This window comes from Galleria mellonella, unplaced genomic scaffold, assembly GCF_026898425.1.
Source record: "Galleria mellonella isolate WM207_F2 unplaced genomic scaffold, CSIRO_AGI_GalMel_v1 utg32, whole genome shotgun sequence".
Classification (NCBI taxonomy): Eukaryota; Metazoa; Arthropoda; class Insecta; order Lepidoptera; family Pyralidae; genus Galleria; species Galleria mellonella.
Window position 1 is genome coordinate 3,307,973 of NW_026442075.1, and position 24,759 is coordinate 3,332,731.

At 34.3% G+C, this 24,759-nt stretch overlaps 2 protein-coding genes across 2 annotated transcripts; one reads left to right on the forward strand and one right to left on the reverse strand.

Annotated features, from left to right (window-relative positions):
• Positions 1-550: 550 nt before the first annotated feature.
• On the forward strand, positions 551-11,723 carry LOC113510663 (secretory carrier-associated membrane protein 1). Its single transcript, XM_026894143.3, has 8 exons — positions 551-766; positions 842-943; positions 1,651-1,782; positions 3,893-4,097; positions 5,209-5,467; positions 6,362-6,479; positions 8,387-8,545; positions 9,568-11,723. The coding sequence occupies exons 1-7, from the start codon at positions 710-712 to the stop codon at positions 8,540-8,542; spliced, it is 1,029 nt and encodes a 342-aa protein (XP_026749944.2). The 5' UTR covers positions 551-709; the 3' UTR covers positions 8,543-8,545; positions 9,568-11,723.
• An 882-nt stretch (positions 11,724-12,605) lies between these two features.
• On the reverse strand, positions 12,606-18,327 carry LOC116412683 (pre-mRNA-splicing factor RBM22-like). Its single transcript, XM_052896337.1, has 7 exons — positions 18,079-18,327; positions 17,945-17,998; positions 17,353-17,846; positions 14,337-14,510; positions 13,924-14,066; positions 13,514-13,626; positions 12,606-13,131 (listed from the first exon to the last, which is right to left on the reverse strand). The coding sequence occupies exons 1-7, from the start codon at positions 18,130-18,132 to the stop codon at positions 12,922-12,924; spliced, it is 1,242 nt and encodes a 413-aa protein (XP_052752297.1). The 5' UTR covers positions 18,133-18,327; the 3' UTR covers positions 12,606-12,921.
• Between the last annotated feature and the right edge of the window lie 6,432 nt (positions 18,328-24,759).

The following is a 24,759-nucleotide window of genomic DNA, read 5'->3' on the forward strand; positions in this document are numbered from 1 at the left end:
GAACTAAAACTACGTATATATAGATATCTAAAAATGTCTGTGATTATTGATGTGCTATTATGAATGAGCAATTAGAACTACATGAAAAAATAAATATGAAATTATAATCTATATAAATAACTAGCGATTCATATTAAGTTAACACGCAAACAATTTACTAATTAAGATATTTTTACATTCAAACCTTCTGTGAAAGGATATGTACGTAACAGTGAAACCCGTATCAAAAACTATTGCGTGATTAAAAAAAATAAGTAACTTTTGTTATCTCAGATGATAGGAATACCTAAGAACAATGAAAATCTTTGAATAATACAAACAAACAACATACAATTGCACCTCTGCCTATATATATATATATATATATATATATATATATATATATATATATATATATATATATATATATATATATATATATATATATATATATATATATATATATATATATATATATATATATATATATATATATATATATATATATATATATATATATATATTTTAAGATCATGCAACACTATATGCCGATACTGTCAGTTTTGACGTTTGAGTTGAGTTTTCTTTCGTCATCATCAACGATCTGTCATTCGGTCAATTGTTATCTTGGTTTATATTCCAAAAATACATTTTTAAACGCAAAAGTGCTTTTTCCTTTGTGTTTCTTATATATCTGAAATCAAAAAGTGGCGTGAATAAATCGAGACCAATGTCGAAATTCGAAGATAATCCGTTTAGTGATCCAACCATAGACAACCCCTTTTCTGTAAGTAATCCATTTGTAGAAACTAGAAATTGTTTCTATTCTTATTAACTAAATATTTACTTGACATCATTACAGGATCCTGCTGTGCAGCAAGTAGCAAGAAATACTAACAATGCTACACAAGGTCTCGATGACTACAATCCCTTCGATGGCAATCAAAATGCAAATCAAGCTACGGTAAATGTTGTTCATTTACCTGGTCATTTGTGGGTTATTATGTGTGACGATTATTAGTTGAACAACGGTACTCTTTTGCCGGTCTTGATAACATATTTAATAACAAAGTATTATCAAATTACTTTTAAATGTTCTTATAACATCAATCCACTTATGAATAAGTAGGTGTTTACTTTATTACATATTAACTAAATAAATTAGTCATCAACAGATAATTTTTCTTAACTGTTTTTACAGAATACCCACTTTACTAATATACTTTAATATGAAATACCTTTATGGGTATCCATAGACTATATTGATAAATATAAAAATAAGTTTATTGTTTATTTATTACTGTTTGTTTATTTATAAAAAAATATATAGTATCTTAATATGTCAACCAGTTGTCTTAAAATTTGGGACATATGTATGTTACATAGATAATGAGAAGACTATTCTCATTATGCTCTCATTCAATATGATGTAGATATGTGGAAAAAGTTGGATTTGTACAGCTTATCCTGACTTCTTTGATAATAGCATAAATATGACAGTAAGTTTGTTTGTTACCTCCTGGTGTGTTAATCAATTACTATGACATTTAGTAAACATATACTATATGAAATGAGCAGCTATACAACATGAAGTTGTGGAAAGAAGCTGGCTAATTATAGTCATTTGTTTTTATATTAGGTGATTTTGTATTAACAAATATTTTTTGATAGGCTCCACAGCAACCCACACAGCCGGCTATCATGCAAGCAGTGTCACCTCCAAGCAGCCAATATCAAAGGCCTGCACAACCACAACAGCAAACACAAGGCGCCCCCGCTAATTTCACAACTGCAGATTTTCAGGTATATATTTTTAGAACTGTATAAATTTATTAATATCCCAGTGCTGGATATGGATCTCTTTCTGTAGGTAAAAGATATTTTTTCATTATTCCCAAAACATAAAATATGTGTAGGGTAGGTCCATACCAATATTGACATTTACCTACTATTATTTGTTAGATGATTGGAGAATAATAATAAAAATTATAATATAAGTTATAATATATAACTTTCCTTAATATTATAAAATGGAAACTGATCATAAATGGTGGAATATTTGAGATTATATTCCAGAGGTACCTAACCCCTTAATAAGGTACATAATATGCTCTCACATATGTCTTTGCACATAGCTGCAAGAATCATGGATTATAGGGTCTGTGATCATAAAATAAAAAAATTTCTTTCCCATGAACTAACATATTCATAAATACTTAATAATTATATAAATTTCTTTCCAAATCATGTTTCTAATTATAATAATATCAATTCAAATTATACAATAAATAAGTGTAAATATTGTATAAATTTTGAATTCTATGTACATTTATTTGTATATATGTTCAATATCTGCTTAGTGTGATAATAGTCACAAAAATATTCAGTCATGAATTACACTGAGATGCATTTAATGACTGATATTTTATGTCATGATAATTTATACAAAAGTTGCATTTTACCTGTAACATCTGTCATTCTTGTTTGTGTTTATGCACAATTTTTTTCTCTTTACAGTAGAATCCTCTTTCAAATATTTTTAAGACATTTACAAAATGTCTTAAAAATCAGTTAGTTTCAAAGATTAAAATGAATAAGGTATGAAATGTGACATGAGATTTTTAAATATTAAGATTTAAAAAAAATTACTGAATGATTCAATGAGAATCTTATTGAAAAATGAACTACTTTTTTTTATAATTCAAAGCTATTTTTTAAACAAGCATTCCTATTTACAAATATAATTGAGTTTGTTATATCATATGTAATAAAGACATTCCCAGTCTGTATGTTATCTGATAATTTCCACCCAGTTTAATTTCAGTATAGCCAAGTTCATCTAAGTACCTACACAATTAATCGTTAGAAAAAAATAAATTATTATTTATTTTATCTACTATTCTAAATATATTTCCTATTACTGTCACAATTTTAACTGTTGTATTTTGACATGCCTTTTAAATAAAGGATTTATACCAAAAAAAATTGGAACACTTTGTAAAATACATATATTAGATGTAAACATCTTGTTTATATATAGTCATAAACATCCAGATGCCTGTTTCATTTATGATGTAATCACTTTCTCAATGCATGCAATTAACATAAATATTTGCTTTTCCACATTGCACAAAAGGAGCTAAAGGTAAATAAACATTTCTATGACTGAAAAACTCATCATTGGTTATCCTTGTTTTATCATTTAGATTGTCATTCCATCCCAGTAGTATTATAATATCATTATAATCGTTATATATTTGAGAAACTAATTACAACTACTGAACCTTTTTTTAATTGCTTTACGATTAGTGTAGATTACTACCTTGTAAAATTACATTAGTACTCATTCTACATAGCCTATTGAATTAAATAAAATTGTTTTATTCCATTAATATATTTTATTTTGCTGATCTTTTTTATATACTTACATTTATTTTGATACGATTATAGATCCTATTTTGTGGAACATAATGAAATCAATACAATCTTGACATACAAACACATTGTGCACTATTCAGAGCTAATTCTAGTCGCCTACTATTACAGAATCCTAACAACGTCTACAGAGTTATTCTGACTTCAATTGGGATGATCATACCACCAATAACATTTCAAATAATCACATTGTGTAGGCGTCACTTTCCGCTTGTAAACTTAGTATTCATAGTCATTTTTGTTTGCTTATTTGATAATATTGTGACCTAGTGGAATCGGGGACCGATCTAGCTATTTCACCGCGCCGGGCAAATATTTATTATATATTTTATTTGTGTCGTGTAACGAATGAAAAAATTAGCTTCTGCAGCCTTCAATTTTATCGCTCTAATTGCCCGGCTCGCACCTCTCCCTTTAGATCGGGCCCTTAAGTGGAATTATATATTGTGAAATGAATACAACTGAAATTGAACTCCAGAGGAGACAAGAGGAATTAGAGCGGAAAGCGGAGGAGCTTGCGCGGCGTGAAGCTGAACTCCGCGCTGGTTCCGCCGGCCGCCGCAACAACTGGCCCCCTTTGCCCGCGTTCTGCCCTGTTCAGCCTTGCTTCTACCAAGATATCAATGTAGACATACCACTGGAGTTCCAGAGGATCGTTCGTCATTTGTATCACTTGTGGATGTGTAAGTATAACGCAGTTATGAATTCAACAAGATTTGTAAATAATGTCATAATGTTTCATATTTAAACATAGAGTTGCAAAAGATACACTAGTTACACAACGAGCTGTGGAGAGAGTTTCTTTGCGTGACAAATTCCGAAATGAGGATATCCACAAAGAAAGTAAAATGACCGTCATGATCCGAAAGATAAGCAAGCTGCAGTGGCAATGAGCTGGTCACGTAGTTCGAAGAACTGAGAACTATGAGAAGGTTCTTGAGGACCGTTCCTTATAACAGTCTATGGGGAAGGCCTATGTTCAGCAATGAACAGATAACAGCTGATATGATGATGAAACATAGAATCATTGAAGTTAAATCATCATGTTTACAAGTTTAATTGAAGGTATAATTCATCATTATCGATTTGTCATTGCCTTGCCTTTTCCCATTTATTTTGAGGTCAGCGCATATCTTGCACAAATCCCCATAAATCGTCATTCCTGGGCTCTAATATAAATAATTATAATTACGAGTAATTAATAGGAAATTATTAATTTATTTATTTATCTAAACTAATATACAGCAATATCTATATATTGTAGTAATATCTTTATACTGGTTCAATAGAATGAAATATATTAAATAACAATTATCCAATATATAATATCGAAATGAGGCCCCCGGTCGATATGAACATAGATATCCAACTGATAGATTCTGTGGAATATTTAATATATAGATATTGGTATGATACAAATATTACCCATGCATATTATATATAATATTATAAACGGAAAAGATTCTTGTTAGTTGATAAATTAAAAAAATACTCGGGCGATTTTAAATTATTTCATTTATAGAAAGCTATATTATCAACAATTGTTTTTATTTTTAGCTAAAATTTTTCCCGCCCGAAGCCGGGGCAGATCCGGTTGTTTTATACGTATTTATTTTATGCACTCTCGTTCCTATTGTGAACCATACCTTCCAAGACTTTTTTATAATTGTGCTAATTATAAAAAGAAATATAGCTAGATTGAAGCACAATTAACAGCATTAGTTGTAATAACTATATCTAGACAAGGTAAGGTCTTTAGAGATTATAATAAAAAACATTCCTTTTGTTTTGCAGTCCACGCGCTCGTCCTTTCACTGAACATTATTGGCGCTATGTCAATCATGTTCTCCGGCCAGGGGGTCACTCCCTTTGGCCTCTCCATCCTATATTTCTTGCTGCTCACACCGTTCAGCTTCATCTGCTGGTACCGGCCCATCTACAAGGCGTTCAGAAGTGACTCGTCCTTCAATTTCATGGTGTTCTTCTTCATATTCCTGTTTCAAATTATCATAACGATTGTCCAGTCAATTGGATTCAGTGGTGGAGGCTTTTGGTGAGTATTTTTTTTTACATTAAGTAAATATGCCCGCGGCCATTTTCTACCATCGTACGACTCGCCATCGACAGAGAGTTCATCCTCATATCCTACAGCCTCAATGGTCGCGTACAGCGCGGTTTCAGAGATATTTCCTCCCAGGAACACTCAGATTTGGGAATGAGCTCTCTGCCGAGGTTTTCCCACGTGCCTACAGCATGGGGTTCTTCAAAAGGGGGCTAAAGAGGTTTCTTCAAGGTCGGCAACGCACACGTAATACCTCTGGTATTGCAGGTGTTCATAGGCTACGGTAATCACTTACCATCAGGTGGGCCGTATGCTTGTTTGCCACCTCAGGTATAAAAAAAATAAATTTTACGTGTAAAAATACGTGGCCACCTTTGTTCCACTAGTCATTGTTTCAGTTTGAAAAGTACAATATAGCTTTGAAATTAAAGTGTATGAAACCATAACACCTTAGTCCTCATGAATAGTAATAGATTAAAGTTAAAAAAAAATTCAATTCAATTCAACTATGAAATATAAATAAGCTAAGGGGCCATATTATACCACTACAAGTACGACGAGTATTTTATTATGTCCATGATGGCATTCATGTCTATAAACGATGGTCATCACTTCACAACAAGTGGACCGTCAGCTTATTTGCCAAAAAAAAAACACTTATAATGACCGCAAAGTCTAAATGCCAATAATCTAGACACGCACATCGTGTCCAGCCAAGTTTAAAGAAAAAAGGAACTTGCGGCGCAGCAGACGAGTGTAGTGTTATACGAACCATTTCAAGCTACTTTTGATTCTACTTTAACACTGACCTTATTTAATCTACGTACATGAAATTTAGCTTTCAATACCATCACAACAATTACAGCAATTTTTTCTGTTTTCCAGTGGACTGATTACGAGTATTACTGCATTTGAAAAAAATGTAGCAGTTGGAGTGATTACAATGCTGGTCACCATTGGATTCATCACGTGTGTTGTAATTGACGTTATGCTTATGGCCAAGGTACATCAAATTTATAAATAATAATAATAATAAACTCTTTATTGCACACAATAGATATGTATACAAGGAATATTTATACAGAATGTGCATATACAAAAGGTGGCCTTATCGCTAAAAGCAATCTCATACAGACAACTTTATAACCACTATTACATTATGATAGTGTTTCCTAATAATATAATTTATTTTGTACTTGTTTTTTTTTTAATGGGTGATTATAAAATGATACTCCCACCCGCGCTATCGGTATACACCGGCGGGGCACCAGTGAAGGATGATAGATGAGGATGAAGCAGGTCAGTTAGCCCATCGTGACGAATTCAGCAAGAATTGTTCACGATGGTTTCCAAGGGGAACCACGTGGAGGTCGACCTAATAGGGTATATTGCTAGCAATGGGGCTGTTAAACTCCATTGCTAACAATCCCTTCCCCCCCATTTTGTACTTGTTATTGATATAAAAACGAGTATATTTATAAGTATACTATTATTGCATACCACAATTAATTTAATTTATATGCCCTATCAATAGGCCAATCGATATTTAGATTATTCAGACTGAGAATTATTGAGTAATCACTAATTAATTATGTATAGAAATTATATACGCACAATGGCCCAATTGAAAGCTTAAGTGTGAATAAGTTGGGTTAAACCAACTAGTTAACCTTTTAGTAAACAATCATGCCTTTATTTAACTATATGGATTATTTATTTTAGAAAATATTACAGTTTAGATTTTATAAAAAGATTATTGCCTATACTCGATTTATATACTTAAGTAAACGAAATTCCACGATATTACCTTTTTAAAATCCTATGAACAAATATACTGTTATATAATTGTATGAATACTCTTTCTAAATTCGGTACACATTCATAATAATATTGCAAAAAATTAATAGCTTTTCCATACGATCTTTCTTTTTATTTATTATTACAAAAATTCTGAATTACAGAAAACATGTTTTTTTATGCAACTTAGAATAGCAAACAATTATATTAGCATATATAGGTTTATAGTAATGCTTAATACATTGAGACTATTCACCTTATATTAACATCAAGCAAGTTTTTTTTTTTTAATTTACACTTGATGTTATTAATAGTAATACTCCCATTTATTTTTACATTTTATAAAATAGAAAATACATAGTTTCACATTGGAAGTGGACACAATTTGTACTAGGATAACCTGTATTGCAGGGGGGAAAGGGATTGTTAGCAATGAAGTTTGACAGCCCCATTGCTAACAATAGTCCTATCAGGTTGACCTCCACGTGGTTCCCCCTGGAAACCATCGTGAACAATACTTGTTGAATACGTCACGATGGGCTAACTGACCTGCTTCATCCTCACCTATCATCCTTCACTGGTGCCCCGCCTGTCTATACTGATAGCGTGGGCGAGGTTACTATTTCATTATCACCCATAAAAAAGAAACCTGTATTGCAGTTTTCGGGCCACCACACTCGGCCTCTGGCAATATAAAAAACAGGTAGATAAATCATAAAATAAAAAATAATATGGTACTTTTTTTTGATGGGTGAAAATGGAATGGTAACCCCGCCCGCGCTAACGGCATACGCTGGCGGAGCACCAGTAAAGGGTGACAGATGAGGATGAAAACAGGCCAGTTAGCTCATCATGATGAATTCATCAAGAATCAGCCATGATAGTTTCTAGGGGGAACCGCGAGGAGACCGACCTGGTTGGGTATATTACTAGCAATGGGATTCTCAGTCCCCATCACTAACAATCCCTTTCCCTCCAGTAATATGGTACTGGAGGTGCCATATCACTTGAGATTGTTAATATTATACAATATGATAATACAATTCGATACACAACGAGTAACCATGACGCTCTTGCTATGCTCCGGTAAGTAATAAATGCGACCGTTTCCAGGTGCACCGGATCTACCGGTCAACGGGTGCGTCGTTGGCCAAAGCACAAGCTGAGTTCACGACAGAGATTTTGCGCAACCAGCACGTGCAGACGGCCGCCTCCAACGCGGCCGCCGCCGCTGTCAATGCGCAGATCGCGAATGCCAACAGATATTAGGAGGTACTGACTGACCTTAACTGATGGTAACCATACAATTCCCATACTATTTTAGTCGCAATAAACGAAAATAAACAAATCAACATTTCGATCAATTCAATTTTCACCACCATGTGGTTCCGCCATAGACTAGATCACCCCTTACTTTCCCATGGGTATCGTAAGAGGCGACTAAGAGAGGACGAGTGATGGGCAGCAGCGTCCCTCTTAAAACATCTCTAAAGCCTAACTGCGTTTGTTAATCCACCTGTCAAGAGTGGCAACTACTGGCAAAATTTATGTTCAGCCATAGACAGTTTTTTTTTATACCACTGAGATGACAAACAAGCATACGCCCCACCTGATGGTAAGCGGTTACCGTAGCCTATGAACGCCTGCAATACCAGAGGTATTACGCGCGCGTTGCCGACCCTAAAGAAACCTCTTTACCCCCCTTTTGAAGAACCCCATGCTGTAGACTCTTGGGAAAACCTCGGCAGGCTAACATAACAATGATGAAATAATTCAAAATATACAATTATTACTTTCTGTATTTAAAATCTTTAACCTCGCCAGTGGTATTAATTCTATATAGATATTCTTTATTGTTTCTTACAAAAGATTACAGTAGCAAACTTATTATAGACACAAACAATTACATGATTATATCGACGACTGATGTGTTTTAATTTTTTTAGTTTATTATATTATCTTTATTTATACCAAAACAACATATTACAGTAATAAAATACAGATAGAATTACTTGCCAAATGAGTCTAAAAATGTTTTTGATGTAACTGAAAATTTACTTACCTAAATATTAAACCCAAATAATAAAAAGCAGTATTTAATAATTAGAAATAACAATTCTTTGAGTTAGTTATTTATTAAGAAAAGTAACTAGATAGAAATGTCTGCTATTTCTGAAACGTTGTTAATCGAATTATACCTTTAAAGATCATCTACAGTGACAAAATGCATATAGTAATTAGCTTAACTTTTTAATCATAGACTGATTTTGATGCGTTCTTTTCTCTCTTTTTAGATATGATTGGAAAGAGCAAATGGAAAGGCCTTTCATCAGGAAAAACATTCAACAATCAAGATTATGGTTTCTTTTTATAATATAAAATTTATATATATTTTCTTGCAAACATGGTATAATGTAAATCTACGAATACAGGTTTTCGCCATATGTATGTAATAAAATAATAATTAAATTATATAGAACAGATCATGCAGATTTAAAATTGTATTTGTATATTTTTAGCTTTAGCCAAATGGACAAAACAGACAACTTATTTGTCTGTCTGTCCCATCATGAATTTGCAGATGGTAAGAAAGTACAGGAAAATATATGATTAAAATGGTAACTCCCACATATAGGTATAGAGGAACAAGTTTATTTTTTCTACTAATCTTGACCAAATTTTATAAGCTTTTATTGAAAACATAATTTCATACAACTTCAGAATGGAGGAGGTTCTCGATTCAACTATATTTTGTGTATTTAATTGTGAATTGGTTCCGATGATTCTTTTTTTAATTGAAAGTGTACCTCCCATATTGGTCTCATACTAGTTTTGTCAAGATTAAAGACTGTTTTTTATTTATGGAACAAAATCATGGGTTATTAAAAAAAACAATTAAAAATATGTATTAATAAACGTTTTGATTATATAATTATTTTGGACAAATCTTATGACAAATATGTAAAATATGCCTCAAAACCCTATTACAACATATCTTTGGGTGATTTCCTTAAACGTTGCACAGACAAATTGTTATTATATATATATACTATTGAATTGAGATTTTGTATTTAGTTGCAAGTTTTAATTTCCTAACTGATTCATTATAAACGATATTTGATTTTGTCCATGCCTTAAAATCATTGATGTACTATAAATTTGATAAAATAAACACAAGAAAACGCGTGTGGAACGTGTACTTGGAATAAATTATACTGTAAAGAATAAATCATTCCTCTAAATGTAGCCTTTCTTTTAAAGTACAAGGTCCGTTGTACACAAACTCTGCTGGTTAATTTTCGAAAGCGGCTTTTGGGCTCGGACTTTGCGCGTGATTGGGAGTCTATTATTTATCGTACATCGATGTCGATAATTACATATAATTTAATGAATTTAGATGTAAATTATGTTTTGTTTAAATGTAGTAATTTATAATAACGATTATGTATTTAATGTTAAACTGATTAGTTTTACGGCCAAAATGTCATATGGCTGTGTAACATTTCTTAATTTAACAATATTGGACTTAGTATCGTTTGCGCATTTTTTTTATTATATAACTTTAATATTTAAAAATATTTCAATTTCGCTAGTTTTAATAATAGTTATTTTCTAAACTTGAGCTTATAGACGCTTTAAATATGTATATGCTAATTGAAGTCTGTTCTTTTTCTATTAAAATAATATCAAAATTAAAATTATGAGATGATGTATGACTATTGCCACAGTGGTGAACGTAACATTTGATATGTTCATATTTCAACGAGCATATTTGCTAGCAAATTTACTATTAAAATATTTGGCTAGTATTAGCATTGAAATACCACTCCTAAGCAACTAATCCGAGATATAAATTTTAGTGTAAACATTCCAAAAAAAAGGGAGGCAATGTAAATATTATAAATCACACATTTACAACCTTGGAAGTTAGTGGATTTCAATTTGTAATTCATATTGAATTTTCATAACTATATAGGTGTGTTCAATTATATCGTTTCATTATAGTACTTGGATCACATTATAAACCTTGATAATACCAAGTGTGACTCCTCTTGCCCTGTGTGCTGATTCAATTTACCCCATAAATGCACAAGACTTCAATTTTAGTGTTTATATCATTGTATAAAAATAGCTTAAGACAAATCTATTAAGCATAGTTAATTAACTAGTCATTGGACTAAACAGCTTGAGAAACGGATCATTGAGAAGTGCTTACAATACGTTTTACCTTCAAATACTACATTTCACTACATGACTGTCTCTTGTTAGTACACAATAAGTAGGTATTATTGTATCTGGGCCTAGTTAATGTAAATTATTTACCATACCGTCCTTACCCAGATAATGGTAAGCGAAGGCATGTAGTTTATCTAAATGTTTACTGTTTTATAACGATTAAGTCATGTTATGAACTTATTATAATTAACAATAAATATAGTTTCTGACGATATTTTTTTTTGTGTTTTATTGGTTTGTATTAATAATAAAATTTTATAGCAATAATCTTAAGATAGGAGCACCATTCCAATCAAAACCAACTATATGATACGTAATATATATATATATATATATATATATATATATATATATATATATATATATATATATATATATATATACATTGGGTGTAAGGAACAGGTTGCCAAAATTATTCTGAACTGAAAACCAGTCGAAGTTCTTTGCGGAAAATTTCAAAATTATTCTATTTTTTTCATTTAAAATAATGTAATCTGTTACATCGTCATTATATAAAGATATTACAATATTTTATAGTGAAAAATCAAAAAACAACAATGTATTCGTATTAAAATTCTACCGGGACGCACAGAATTTGTTGTGTGAAACACTGATCCTCAACGCCACAAACGCACGAAAAATACCTAAAAAGAAGGGGCGTTGTAGGTATCATACGTCGTGTGAATCATAAAATTTCAAAAACGTTGAGCGGCGTCTTTTTATGGGTGAAAATGGCATGGTAAACCAAAACACAGCCATGCAAACAACTGCTTTACGGTTGAAACACGAATGGGACACAGGTACCCAAGCAATCGACTTTTGTACAGTCTCCCTCTGGTGAGGGGGAAATGCGTGGAGGTCGAAAAGGGTATACTGATAGCAATGGGGCAGTTAAATCCTATTACTGACAATCCCTTCCCCCCGTTGTGTGGCGTCAAATCCAAGAATCATTAAATTATATGGCTGTGGTGCATTTCTGGTCAGGAAATAATCCATCCAGCCATCTGATTCAGAGACCATTCAGCTGTTTTCGTTTTGCCTAAACTGTCCCTTCCACTTTGTTTTGAACGACAATGCAATGTAAATAAAAGAAAGATTTTAGAAAATTTCTTTATTTTTGATATTTACAAAACAATTGCTGTATTTTACAATACAATCTTAATCTTAACATATAATACAATATTGATTACACATTAACACACCTTATGCATCATTTCACAACCAGGGTGATAAGTTTGTTATTAAAAATGGTCGCAGTCTATTGAAAAATAATAAGTATTATATAATTTTATACAGATATATGTAATACCTAGAAGACTATTGAAATCAAATAGAATTCAGCAGTATGCATATATCTAGCCAACTTTATTCTAGTACACAATACATTCAACAGACTAACACTAAAATTAATACTATGACTGTGGAGCATTAGCGTGCGCGTGGGCGCCTAGACGACTAGGGTCTTGACTCGGGTAGTGAAGTCCCACGGGCGTAACCGGGGCCACGGGCGCGGGTGGCGGAGGTACCGGCGGGGCCATGCCCGGTCCCCACCCGCCCCAACCTCCAGGGCCATAGTGGTGCAGGTTGAAGAAATCATTGGGCCGATTTGGTGGTGGTGGCATCTGAAATTAATTATATATTATAGATATAGTTTACATGACAGCGACATTATCGGGCAAATACAATTACAGGAATTGTTCAATGGGTATAATAAGTGTATTCTGTAATGTCTACTGTGCTGTTCATATTTATACATTATAATTAATATTTCCCATCAAACGGTCTATCAACTTGTTTGCCATCTCCAATTGTAAAAAATAAATCGAACATCAAATGACACTTGTCATTTTACCGGTTTAATTGGCTAAATAAGTGAGAAAAAATGGTGGGCTTAAAATTTATTTCTCTATGTAACATAAGAAATGGGATAGATAAGTTAGAAAAAATGTCTACAACCCTTTAATAAATATTAGTGAGGAGGTAACAATCTTAAACAGTACTTACTTGAGGTGGGAATGGATGTAGGAAGGCCGGCGGTGGAGGCAAAGTACCAGGCAGTCCTGGTACAGGCTCCAAGACTGGTGCAGACTCGTTCTTGTCATTTATTCCCTGACGTCCTAAAAACAGTATACAATTATTGTAACAGACTTAATATGGAATTAAAATGAGTAAAATGGATTGTAAAAAGAATTACCAACTTTCATTCAGAATTGATAAAAACAAGTGTAACACAAAATATAGATAGTTAAATATTTGCCAATTTACTTATAACCCCTTAGAAAATGTTTTATCCACAGATCTAATAATATTAGTACTTTTTTATTTACATATCAAAGTAATGTAATACTACAAATATAAAAAAAAAAAAAAAAAAAAATGTAAATAATATTATGGACATTTGAGATTGATCATACCTTGAGATTTTCCCCATTTGATAGTTAGTCTCTTGCCACCAATCACCAAGCGGTTGAATGTCTTCTCGGCTGCATGCTCAGCAGCACTCCTTGTGGTGTACTGTACAAAGGCACATTGTGCCCTCGGCACCAATGTTAGGGACCTGCAATTAATATATAATTTTAATTTGTACATTATATACAATCTAAGTAGAAAACACTGCAATCATTATTTTATTAAGAGAAGGTATGACAAAATTGTGATATATATTTATTAATGGTCTTAATGTTCTGGATTATTAATAAACAAATATTATAAAATTAAATGAAATAGTTTATTATTACTTTTTGTGTAATTTATATTCACGTAATAGCACCTCAATTTGTAATGAGATGTATGTCAGTTCATGAAAATGCTGTCAGCATTTATATACCTTATCTCTCCATATTGATAGAAATGTGCTCTGAGTTCATCTTCAGTGATATTGTCTGGCAGGTTCCCAACATATAGCGTAGTAACAGTTCTGTCCTCTGGGGGAGGTAATGCTGGCATGGCAGCCGCACGACGCATCAGCTTCTCAGCCACAGGATCATTCACACCATAGTACCTAAAACATAAATATATATTAATACACCATTCAGCCTTAAAACTAAATAAACCATTTACAAAGGGGGGAAGGTATTGTCAGTAATGAGGAGGTTAGTCCCTATTGCTATCAATATATCCTATCAGGTCAATCTCCATGCGGTTCCCCTGGAACCTATCATGACTAGTTTATCGTTGAATTCATCCCGATGCGCTAACTGACCTGCTTTTTCATCCTCACCAATCATCCCTCGCTGGTGCTCCACCAGTGTATACCGATAGAGCAGGCTGTGTTATTATATCATTATCATCCATTTAATAAAAAACTGTCGTATACTAAAGTGGGTAGATGTTAAAAAAGTTAGTGCATAGATATCATCCCAGCCAGAGTGATTCAGTTCTACAAGTATACATATTTTAGTGACGAGGAGGAAAATAGTGGAAAAGTGAAATAAATTGATTATTGCCCAAATTAAATATATAAATAATAACAATGTTAATAAAATTTAATGAGTTTGACCTTGCACATTGGTGTTGGCAAAATTACATTTAAAAGTTTTGTTTTTGTCTTGAAGCTGTGAAGAAGTGAAATTGGAGAAGATTCACTTTGTGACCCTAAATTGTATGATTTAATAGTTTTTTTTAATATCTCCAAATATTTGATGTAACATTTTCTTTTATAGTAAGTATTCTGAATAATCATTTTCGTCAAAAATCCAACGAAATTATAAATTTCACACTAGAAATCAAGAAGAAGGTGAAAGAATAAAGAATTTACGAAAAATAAGTATAGATTGTAATTTTACTGATTTAGATCGTACCTTAAGGAACAGATTAGCGTGGAGTATATTAGATAAAGATATTCGAAATAAATTGTTACAACAAAGACAATTATCATTTGAATGGGTTTTTGGCAGTATTGTCGCAGAAAATTGCAAATATTGATGCAAATATTATTATACCAGGTAGTGCAAGCAAATATGTGGAAAAAGGTGTGGAAAAAAGAGACACACAGAGGCAGCTTGCTTGCTAAAGTCAAATCAATTTAAAAAAGTACAAAGCCCTAAATGTAACGGATTGTATGAGATAGGAGTAAATAGTATCAAACGAGACAATGTGGATCCTTTTATGATTAAGATATCTCTAAACGGAAAACAGAACTACTGATGGAGGTGGATTCAGGCTGTCCATATACAATATTTATTGAGACAACCTCTAAAGGAATATGGAAGGATAAATTACCCGAAATAGATATAACATATATTGGATTCTAATATTATACTGAAGGTAAATTAGTATTATTTGGTCTAACAACAGTACAGGTAAAATATAATATAAACAAATAATTAAAAATATGAACATATTGATAACAAAAGGTTCTGGTTTAATTGGTAGAAATTGGTTTTCAAATCTAGGCATTAGTATACAGGGGATAAATAATGTTAATTATTTTGTGATAAAGTTCCAACAAAACAAATAATATGTAAATTTAATGAGGTTTTTGAGTCAGGTTTCAGCAGATATACTGGACTGGTGGTGTGTATTACACCAAAAGTGGATTCTATACCTAAATTTCTCAAAAGCAGACCCATTTCATTTGCAATTAGAGATAGAGTTTTTAAAGAAATAGATAGATTGGTTAGAGAAGAGGTATTTGAACCTACTACATATTCAGAGTGAGCTATGTACACCTATAGTTCCCGTGTTAAAACCAAATGGACAAGTATACTTGTGAGAAGATTATCTGTCCACAGTGAATGCAGCTACCAATACTGATCTTACTTATCCATTACCTACGTTTAATAAATCATTTGTGCAGCTGCAGGGGGAGTGATATTTTCGAAAATCGTTTTGGAAGCAAACATATATACACAAGTGGGTGTTGATGATAAGACAGCTAGTTTTCTTACAGTGAATACACCAAAAGGTCTCTACAGAGTAAACCGATTGGCATTTGGTGACAAAGCGTGGTCCTGGTATATTCCAGAAATTGATGACATCATTACTTGCTGGGATATCAGACTCATTAAAAAGGACAAGGTATTAAGTAAAATATTATATTGGATAAAGAATGTATGGCCTTCTAAGGTAGATACAGACTATAAATTGTTTTGGCAAAAGAGATATAAATTATCTGTACATAGTAATTGTACACTATGAGGAAATAGAGTTGTGGTGCCGGAGAAAATACACCCTCATATTTTGGAAGAATTACACAGAAACCATGATTGTATAGTTATGAGTAAATCTTTAGCCAGAACTTATTTCTGATGGCCATCCATGGATAAACATATAGAGGAAATAGTAAAAAATTGTAATATATGCTCAGAAAACAGGAACATGCAAAAGAACAAGGGCTGCCTGATTCTATATTGTAAGTGACAATGATCGTAGTTTCATATAAAAAGCTGTGGCATTAGACAGATACCGGTGCCTCCATACCATCCTGCACCGAATGGACAAGCTGAACGCACAGTACAAACAGTAAAAAATAAACTAAATAAGAGAATATCAGAACCTTGGGATTTTCATTTACCCAACATTTTGTATAGACTACGAGCTGCACCTAACAATATTACTGAAAAAAAAAAAAAAACTCAAAAGTTCACTTTTGAACAACCGTCGGTTTAGGACCCAGATTGACTATTTAAATCCACTATCTTTTAAAACTGACAAGGAACTAAGCGCAAATGCCAACAATGAAAAAATTAAAGTACACTCATTCGAATTGGCTCAATCGGTGTAGGATAAGGAATTAGAGTAAAGGGCCTAGTTGGTTACAATGAACAGTGGAGAAGAGAAATCAAATACTCATCTTGATTCATAAATGAGTGCCATTTGTCATTTAAAAAGTAAAAACTTACCTGTCTTTAATATTTTGATCAGCCAGTGGATCATCAGGATCAGTTGGTTTCTCATGACGATATGGGCATTCTTCACCTCTTCTGCACTCTCCTTTTATCCAGAATGAACAAACATGAGGTCTATTTCTCTTATAATAAGGCGCAGTTCTTGCTAAACGCAGCAACAGGTCTGAAGCCCCTTTAGACTTTAAAGCAGAATTGCTAGGCTGTGTAGCATCATATTTGGACATTTGATTGTCTACATTTTGTATATAATACTCCTTGTTAACTTCATTTCGAGGTAGATCATCTTGAATCTGAAGGGCAGCATCTCTAACTTGGATTGGTAACCCATATTCCAAATCTAACAGACATGTCTGACAAACATTCTTCAATTTGGAGCACGTTTGACAAATTTCAGTTTTTTTGAAACGCATTTTGGCACCAGGACACCAACGGAATACGGTGAATGGACGTACGCATATTTTACACTCCTTGCCGTATTGTTCTTTGGTCTAAAAAGAAATCGTTGATTAATAAAATTAACATTTACAACTGTAAAATAAAATATACATAACTAATAATAATTGTTATTTATATTATTTATACATACCATTCGAATGTATGGATTATCACCAAGGCATGTTTGACACAGTATTGGAAAATCCTGAAACAAATAAACATTAAGCATAAATATTATGGTTTTGTCATTTAAAGTACTATTAAATTTGATCATTATTAACTTACAGAATCCTCCCAGTATTGGCGATTATAAGTATTTGTAGATTTTGAAAGTACCATTTTCAATATTAAATTGTAACCGTTAAAACAGAAGACAACACATTACATTTAACAAAATTTTAATGTAAAATGGTATTTCTATAACAGTTAAATTTAGTAACTGAATGCACTTATATGTATTAATTTATTTATTACAAAATTTATTAAAACAAGATAGCACTTAGAAGCTCAAAAGCAATGTGAAGCCATCTTTTTTTTATTTTGTTTATTACTCATGACTAGGGATGTTAACAAATAATCGATTTTTATATTAATCGATTTTTATATTTATCGATTTTTATTTTCGTATTATCGATTGTTCATAATCAATTTTTACAGTAATATTAATCGATTTTTTATACATCGATTAATATTAATATGAATATTATATAAATTACGCGTTTAAATCGATTTTCATAAACAGCGTTATCTATGCTACGCATGAAAAAACACTTGAAGTAAGTTTTAATTTTATAAACAACGCTATAATGTTAAGTAAACAATCATTATTCAAGTAACTTTTATTTCTTTTGAGAAATTATCACAAAAACTAAATACTTCCATGTTGCATTGATAACCTTGAATGATTGACTTACAAAGACTGACTGACATAGATAGAGCTATTATAGATTAACTATGTAAACCCATTACATCCCCCTCACACTGCAAGAAATTTTAATTAGCTATTTAAATATCTACCACATAATCTTGAAGATAGACTGGTTTCTGATTTATAGATAGACCTGCCAGATCTGGTATACAACCCATAATTGTTTTCACCGTTCCTACTTTCCAATCGTTCCCGAGGATAATTCTCTGGACTCTGTGTCCTAGTACAGTAATTATCAACATTAATTGTGGAACATTAACCCCATAAACTTTCTCTGTTTTGTCTATCAGTCACCACTCTATCTTCAAAGTCATTACTGTTATTATCTATAGAACAATTTGCAACTTTTCCTGGTTTCTATTTCTTAATTAGGTATCTTTTTTTTCTTTCTAATATTTGTCCTTTATCTGTAAGTATTTTATAAGAATTAGGACTTACATCTCTTGAAAATAGCAAGAAACCTCCGCGACAACTCGTCTCACTGCATCATTTGTACAGAAGATCTTTGTTTCATTTCGTCCATCGAGTCACCTCATCGCTCGCCGACTTCAATCTCACATCGTGTTCGTTATCGTCATCGTTGTCGTCCTTTTGAGGACTATATATAGTGGTGCTTTCTATCGCCCGGTCTTTCGAAACATCTGCAACGCGTCTGCGGCGAAGACTGAGGCCCTTCGGGAGAGAGTGCTTTGTGCGCCCACTGTGTACAAAGTGCTCTCTCTCCCGAGTAGGATAGTTCGACGTCTGGGCGTATCAGCGCCCCGGTGTCAGCCGACGCGCCTCCCGACTCTCGGGGTCAGCGGCATCGCACGTCTGCTGGTCCTTCGGTAGCCGGATCCAGAAGAAGAAGATCACAGAAGATCACCCTTACAGAAAATAGTGCGTCAAGAGGACTGAAGTCCGTAAAGACATAGTTACAGAAGATAGTCCGACAAGAGGACTGAAGAAAGAAGGATCTTTATAGAAGATAGAATAGTAACAGAACACAGAAGACAGAAAAATACCCATCACAAGGAGCAGAACTGGCAGGATGCAGGAGGAAACAATAGAAGAGCGCCTAACAGTTACAGAACATGGGACCTGTTCTGATCCACCACAGAGGTAAAACCCGTTCGTAGTACTACAGAGGGTCATCAACGATTGGCATACAGACACCATTCAAGTTGGTGACCTAGCGACGGCAGTAACAGAATTCGTCAGGGCGACTATGTCGTCCATGGCTGCCGTCACGCAGCAACAGCAAGCGTCCACGTCGGGTCCCCTAGCGGCACAGTGTAGAGGGGAACTCACGCCGTTCTACGGAGCGCATACAGATTCGTTGGCCTTCAAAGCAGCTAACGAAGAATCTGCGGAGTACCTAACGCTGTCGCAGAATATAGAAACGCTCCGGAGAGCCTTACGAGAGGAAGCCAGGGCGGCAATGAAGAGCCTCCTAATAGCAAACACGCCGACGTGTCCCGTGCGTAAGTGGATTTCGCACACGACAGCACAACAGTGCGAAAAATTCAAGAAACAAGATAGCAACGGGTGTTGGGAAATAGCGAAGGCGCATCGTCTGTGTTTCCGATGTCTACAATACCGGACACAGACACATACCTGCAAGGCGAAGACTTGCGGAATAGATGGCTGCCAACGTATGCATCATAGATTTTTTTTGTTACGGGAACGATTGCATTAACCAATTCAGTAGGGTATGTCACCTTTCTGATTACACCTAACCCTTCCATTCTATGTAATTCCTGACGTAATTTGTCTTTAAATCCCAAAGGAATTTTTCTAGTAGGACAAACAACGGCCTGTATGGTTTTATCTACTACTAGCTTTCGCCCGCGACCTCGCCCGCGTGGATCTTGGTTATCGCAATATGCAATTTTTGAAAATAACTCGATAGATTTATTCGGATAAGGATTAATACTGGAGTATGAAAATACCACCCAGACGAGAATAAGGGAGAGGCCTTAGCTGTTAGTCTGGATATTGCGAAAGCCTTTGATCGGGTGTGGCATAGGGCACTAATCTCAAAACTACCTTCGTTTGGGTTGTGCGAGATTGTGCAGTTTCGCCAGCTTTCTTAAGGAACGTAGCATTAAGGTCGTAGTCGACGGAGCATGCTCTGACTTAAAACCTGTGAATGCTGGTGTCTGTGTACTATCTCCAACACTGTTTCTTCTGCATATCAATGATATGTTACAGATCAGTGATATTCATTGTTATGCGGACGACAGTATGCATTATACACCGGTCATGCAAAGATCTCGCGGGCACATACCGATGAGCTCCGGAACAGACTTGTGTCTGAAATCGAAACTTCACTCGATAAAGTTTCGATCTGGGGTGAACGCAATCTTGTTCACTTTAACCCTAAGAAGACACAAGTCTGCGCGTTCACCGCAAAAAAGACACCGTTTGTCGTATCACCTCACTTTCAACTTCCCTTGATAATAAGTCGAGTCTGGGGATTCTTGGCGTCGATATATCTAGCGACGTCCAGTTTTGCGGTCATCTGGAGGAAAAAGCTAAGATAGCTTCCAAAAAGTTGGGGGTGCTCAATAGGGTGAGACGGTATTTCACGCCAGAAAACCGCCTGAAACTGTATAAAGCTCAAGTGAGGCCACACATGGAAACTGTTCTTGGGCGGGAGCGCCAGAGTACCAACTCCTTCCGTTAGACCGCATTCAAAGTCGGGCAGCTCGAATTGTTGACGATCGGCGTCTTACTGTCCGGCTCGACCCACTGAAACTGCGTAGAGATGTTGCATCTCTGTGCATCTTCTACCGAATTTATCATGGGGAGTGCTCTGAAGAATTGTTCGGATTGATACCTGCTGCAAATTTTCACCATCGTACAACCCGCCATAAACTAAAATTTCATAAGGCACTTTCTTCCTCGCACAACCACTCTTTGGAATCAACTTCCAGCAGCAGTATTTCCGAACCGATACGACAACATAACCTTCAAGAAAAGAGTATATTCCTTTTTAAAAGGCCGGCAGCACACCTGCAATGCCGTAGGTGTTGTGGGTGACCATGGGCGGCGGTAGTCACTTACCATCAGGTGAGCCGCATGCTCGTTTGCCCCCTGTGTTGTAAAAAAAAAAAAAAAAAAAAAAAAAAAGACGGCGACCAGCGTGGTTATTCGTAATTTTAGAAAGAAAAGTGATTATTGTGACCTAACCGTAATAGTTAGACATATACTATCGCGGACTTATTTGTAGATCTCAATGAGTACTTTAAAAACGTAGAACATTGTTGTCAGTGCGCGCAAGATAAGCGAATTTTATACAATTTCTCTTCCGACTTGCTCGACATAAATGGTCACAGTTCGGTAAATATAATATATAGATATAATATATAGACTATGGCACTCACAAAGGATATAGCTATCGATTGGTGAAAGAATTTTTGAAATCGGTCCAGTAGTTTCGGAGCCTATTCGTTACAAACAAAAAAAACAAATGTTTCCTCTTTATAATATTAGTGCAGATTATAGCGACCCGCTCCGACTTCGCACGGGTGTAATGCTAAGCGCAAAAATGCTTTATTTTACGACATCACATTAGAAACCTTTAAAATTATCAGTGTTTCTCTGCTATATTATGCACAGTGGATCCGCCGTCGCTGCGCTTCGGGTACCATTTTTACCCCCGTAGGAGATACTTTTCAAAACACCTATGTCCTAAATGTTAAAACTTACCTACCTATACCATACTGATGCGGTAAGAATTTTGAAGTTTTATTTAACACGCCTCGCGCGCTAGACCTCTAAAATTATCAGTGTTTCTCTACCTCCCCTCCCGCACGCGCATCCTGCCTTGGTGACGCTCACTTCGCAACGAGTCGTAGAGCAGAAATCGTAATATTTTAATTTCGCCATAACTTCAAAACAAAACGTCCAATTTTAATTATTCAAAGGCCAAATATTATCTACATAAACTGCACTTAGTGATGAAATAATTTATTTTGATAAGGATTAATAACACGAGTAAAATAAATGCGTTTAAATGTAGTCCAAAAAAATTCATGATTTTTTTAAATAAAAAAATGGTTGTTGTGCCTCACTCGACATATATAAGTATAGTGTGTCGCGGACTTTTTTGTAGATATTTATAAGATCTACAATTAATTAGAACATTTTATGGTTCTATCTTTTATAGTTTAGGCAGCGTACGCAAAATAAGTAACTTTTCTGGTTGATTTTTTACACCTTGTGTCCGATAAACCCAAATATTTTACGGAACCCTATTTTTTTCCAAAATAAAATTTAACCTATGTTACTCGTGGATAATGCAGCTTTCGAATGATGAAAGAATTTTTAAAAACGGTCCAGTAGTTTTTGAGCCTATTCCTTACAACCAAACAAACAATATTAGTGTAGATAATACTATAATAATATTTCCCTGATAATTTACCTAAACCTTGAAATAAATCTGAATATTGATCAATATATATTGCACTTATTTAATTGACTAAACCTAAAACAATCGAACTTTCCAACCCGAGTACATTCTGACAGTTAAAATCGGAAATAACAAATGGTAAATTAAAATATTCGTTATTATATCGAAAAGTAATAACATCGCACCCTAAAATTGGCAATTGATTACCCGTAAAGGAATGCACTCGTTTTGTGAACGGTTTAAGATTCATAATTGAGAAACCCAAATACAAATATATATTTTTTTAGAAATAACATTGATCATAGAACCCGTATCTATTTTGATTTTTTTTTTTTTTTTTTTTTTTTACTATTACACTCCATTACCTCTGTCCATTCCAAAGACGACTTACTCGGTTTTCTGCCCTCCTCAATAGTATCGACAAAGACCATTTCCTCGTCACTTCTGTCACTCGCCGATTCTACACTGAGATTTAACACTTTGCGCATCGCTTTCTTTTGTATACACACACTCGCGAGAAATGTCCTTTTTTATTACATACATAACACGATGCATACTGCGCGGCGCAGTGCTCGCCGCCGGGGCACCGGCCGCCGCACGCGGGGCACAGGCCGCGCGCCTCGCGCGACGCTCTTATCGTGAACCGTGTTCACTTGAACACCTTCCGATGTCCTGTCTATACACAAACTTTCATCTTTAGACATCTCTGCCGCTTGACAGATATGTATCGCCTTGTTTAAAGTCAAGTCGTCCGTACGAAGAAGCCTGTCTCTTACAGTGTTGTCGATATTATCACATACAACTCTATCTCGTAACAAAGTCTCTTGTAACTCATTAAATTCACATTGTTGACTCAATACTCGCAAGGCGGGTCACATATAGATAGATCAACATTTTCGCCGTCTTCTAGGTTGCGAGTTAAAAATTGAAATCTTCTTACCGTAATATTTGGCTTCGTGGCAAAATAAGTATAAAATTTTTTTAACAAGCAATTGATATCATCATTCGTCGCGCCATCGTCAAAAGTGAAAGTTGTATAGACCTCGTATCAGGCCGGCCCTCATAAGGTTAACCAACAAACTTGCCTGAACTTCCTTAGGTTCCTTACTATCTCCAGATGCCTTCAGAAAAATCTCGAACATATTCCGCCATTTTCGCCATGCTTCCGAGCTTGCAGCCGGACCACCATCAAGCGACAGTTCCGCTGAAGGACACGCGTCTTCCATATTTACGAATATGAATCAATACAATGAATTATATCAATTTAAAAAAAAAAAAAAAAAAATTTGATCTTTATGATAAAATATGAATTTTAAAACTATAAAATGAACGCACCGCTGCCACCACGTATTGTAGTGATACGCAAGCGAGTTGGTGAAACACTAATTTATTCATTAAAAGAAAATATAGAACAAATTGTTACCGGCCAGTATTTACAAAATTATTAGTGGCCAGAACTATAAAATACTGTAATATACTATAAAATCCAAGAATCGTTAAATTATATGGCTGTGGTGCATTTCTGGTCAGGAAATAATCCATCCAGCCATCTGATTCAGAGACCATTCAGCTGTTTTCGTTTTGCCTAAACTGTCCCTTCCACTTTGTTTTGAACGACAATGCAATGTAAATAAAAGAAAGA

What these genes read in the sequence shown, in the direction of transcription:
- LOC113510663 (XM_026894143.3), top strand. Translation starts at nt 710, where the DNA reads ATGTCGAAATTCGAAGATAATCCGTTTAGTGATCCAACCATAGACAAC. An exon ending in CCATAGACAACCCCTTTTCT is followed by an intron (nt 767 to 841) that starts GTAAGTAATCCA and finishes ACATCATTACAG; the next exon opens with GATCCTGCTGTGCAGCAAGT. An exon ending in TTTGTATCACTTGTGGATGT is followed by an intron (nt 4,098 to 5,208) that starts GTAAGTATAACG and finishes TTTGTTTTGCAG; the next exon opens with TCCACGCGCTCGTCCTTTCA.
- LOC116412683 (XM_052896337.1), bottom strand. Translation starts at nt 18,132, where the DNA reads ATGGTACTTTCAAAATCTACAAATACTTATAATCGCCAATACTGGGAG. An exon ending in GCCAATACTGGGAGGATTCT is followed by an intron (nt 17,999 to 18,078) that starts GTAAGTTAATAA and finishes TATTTGTTTCAG; the next exon opens with GATTTTCCAATACTGTGTCA. An exon ending in TACATCCATTCCCACCTCAA is followed by an intron (nt 13,132 to 13,513) that starts GTAAGTACTGTT and finishes AATTAATTTCAG; the next exon opens with ATGCCACCACCACCAAATCG.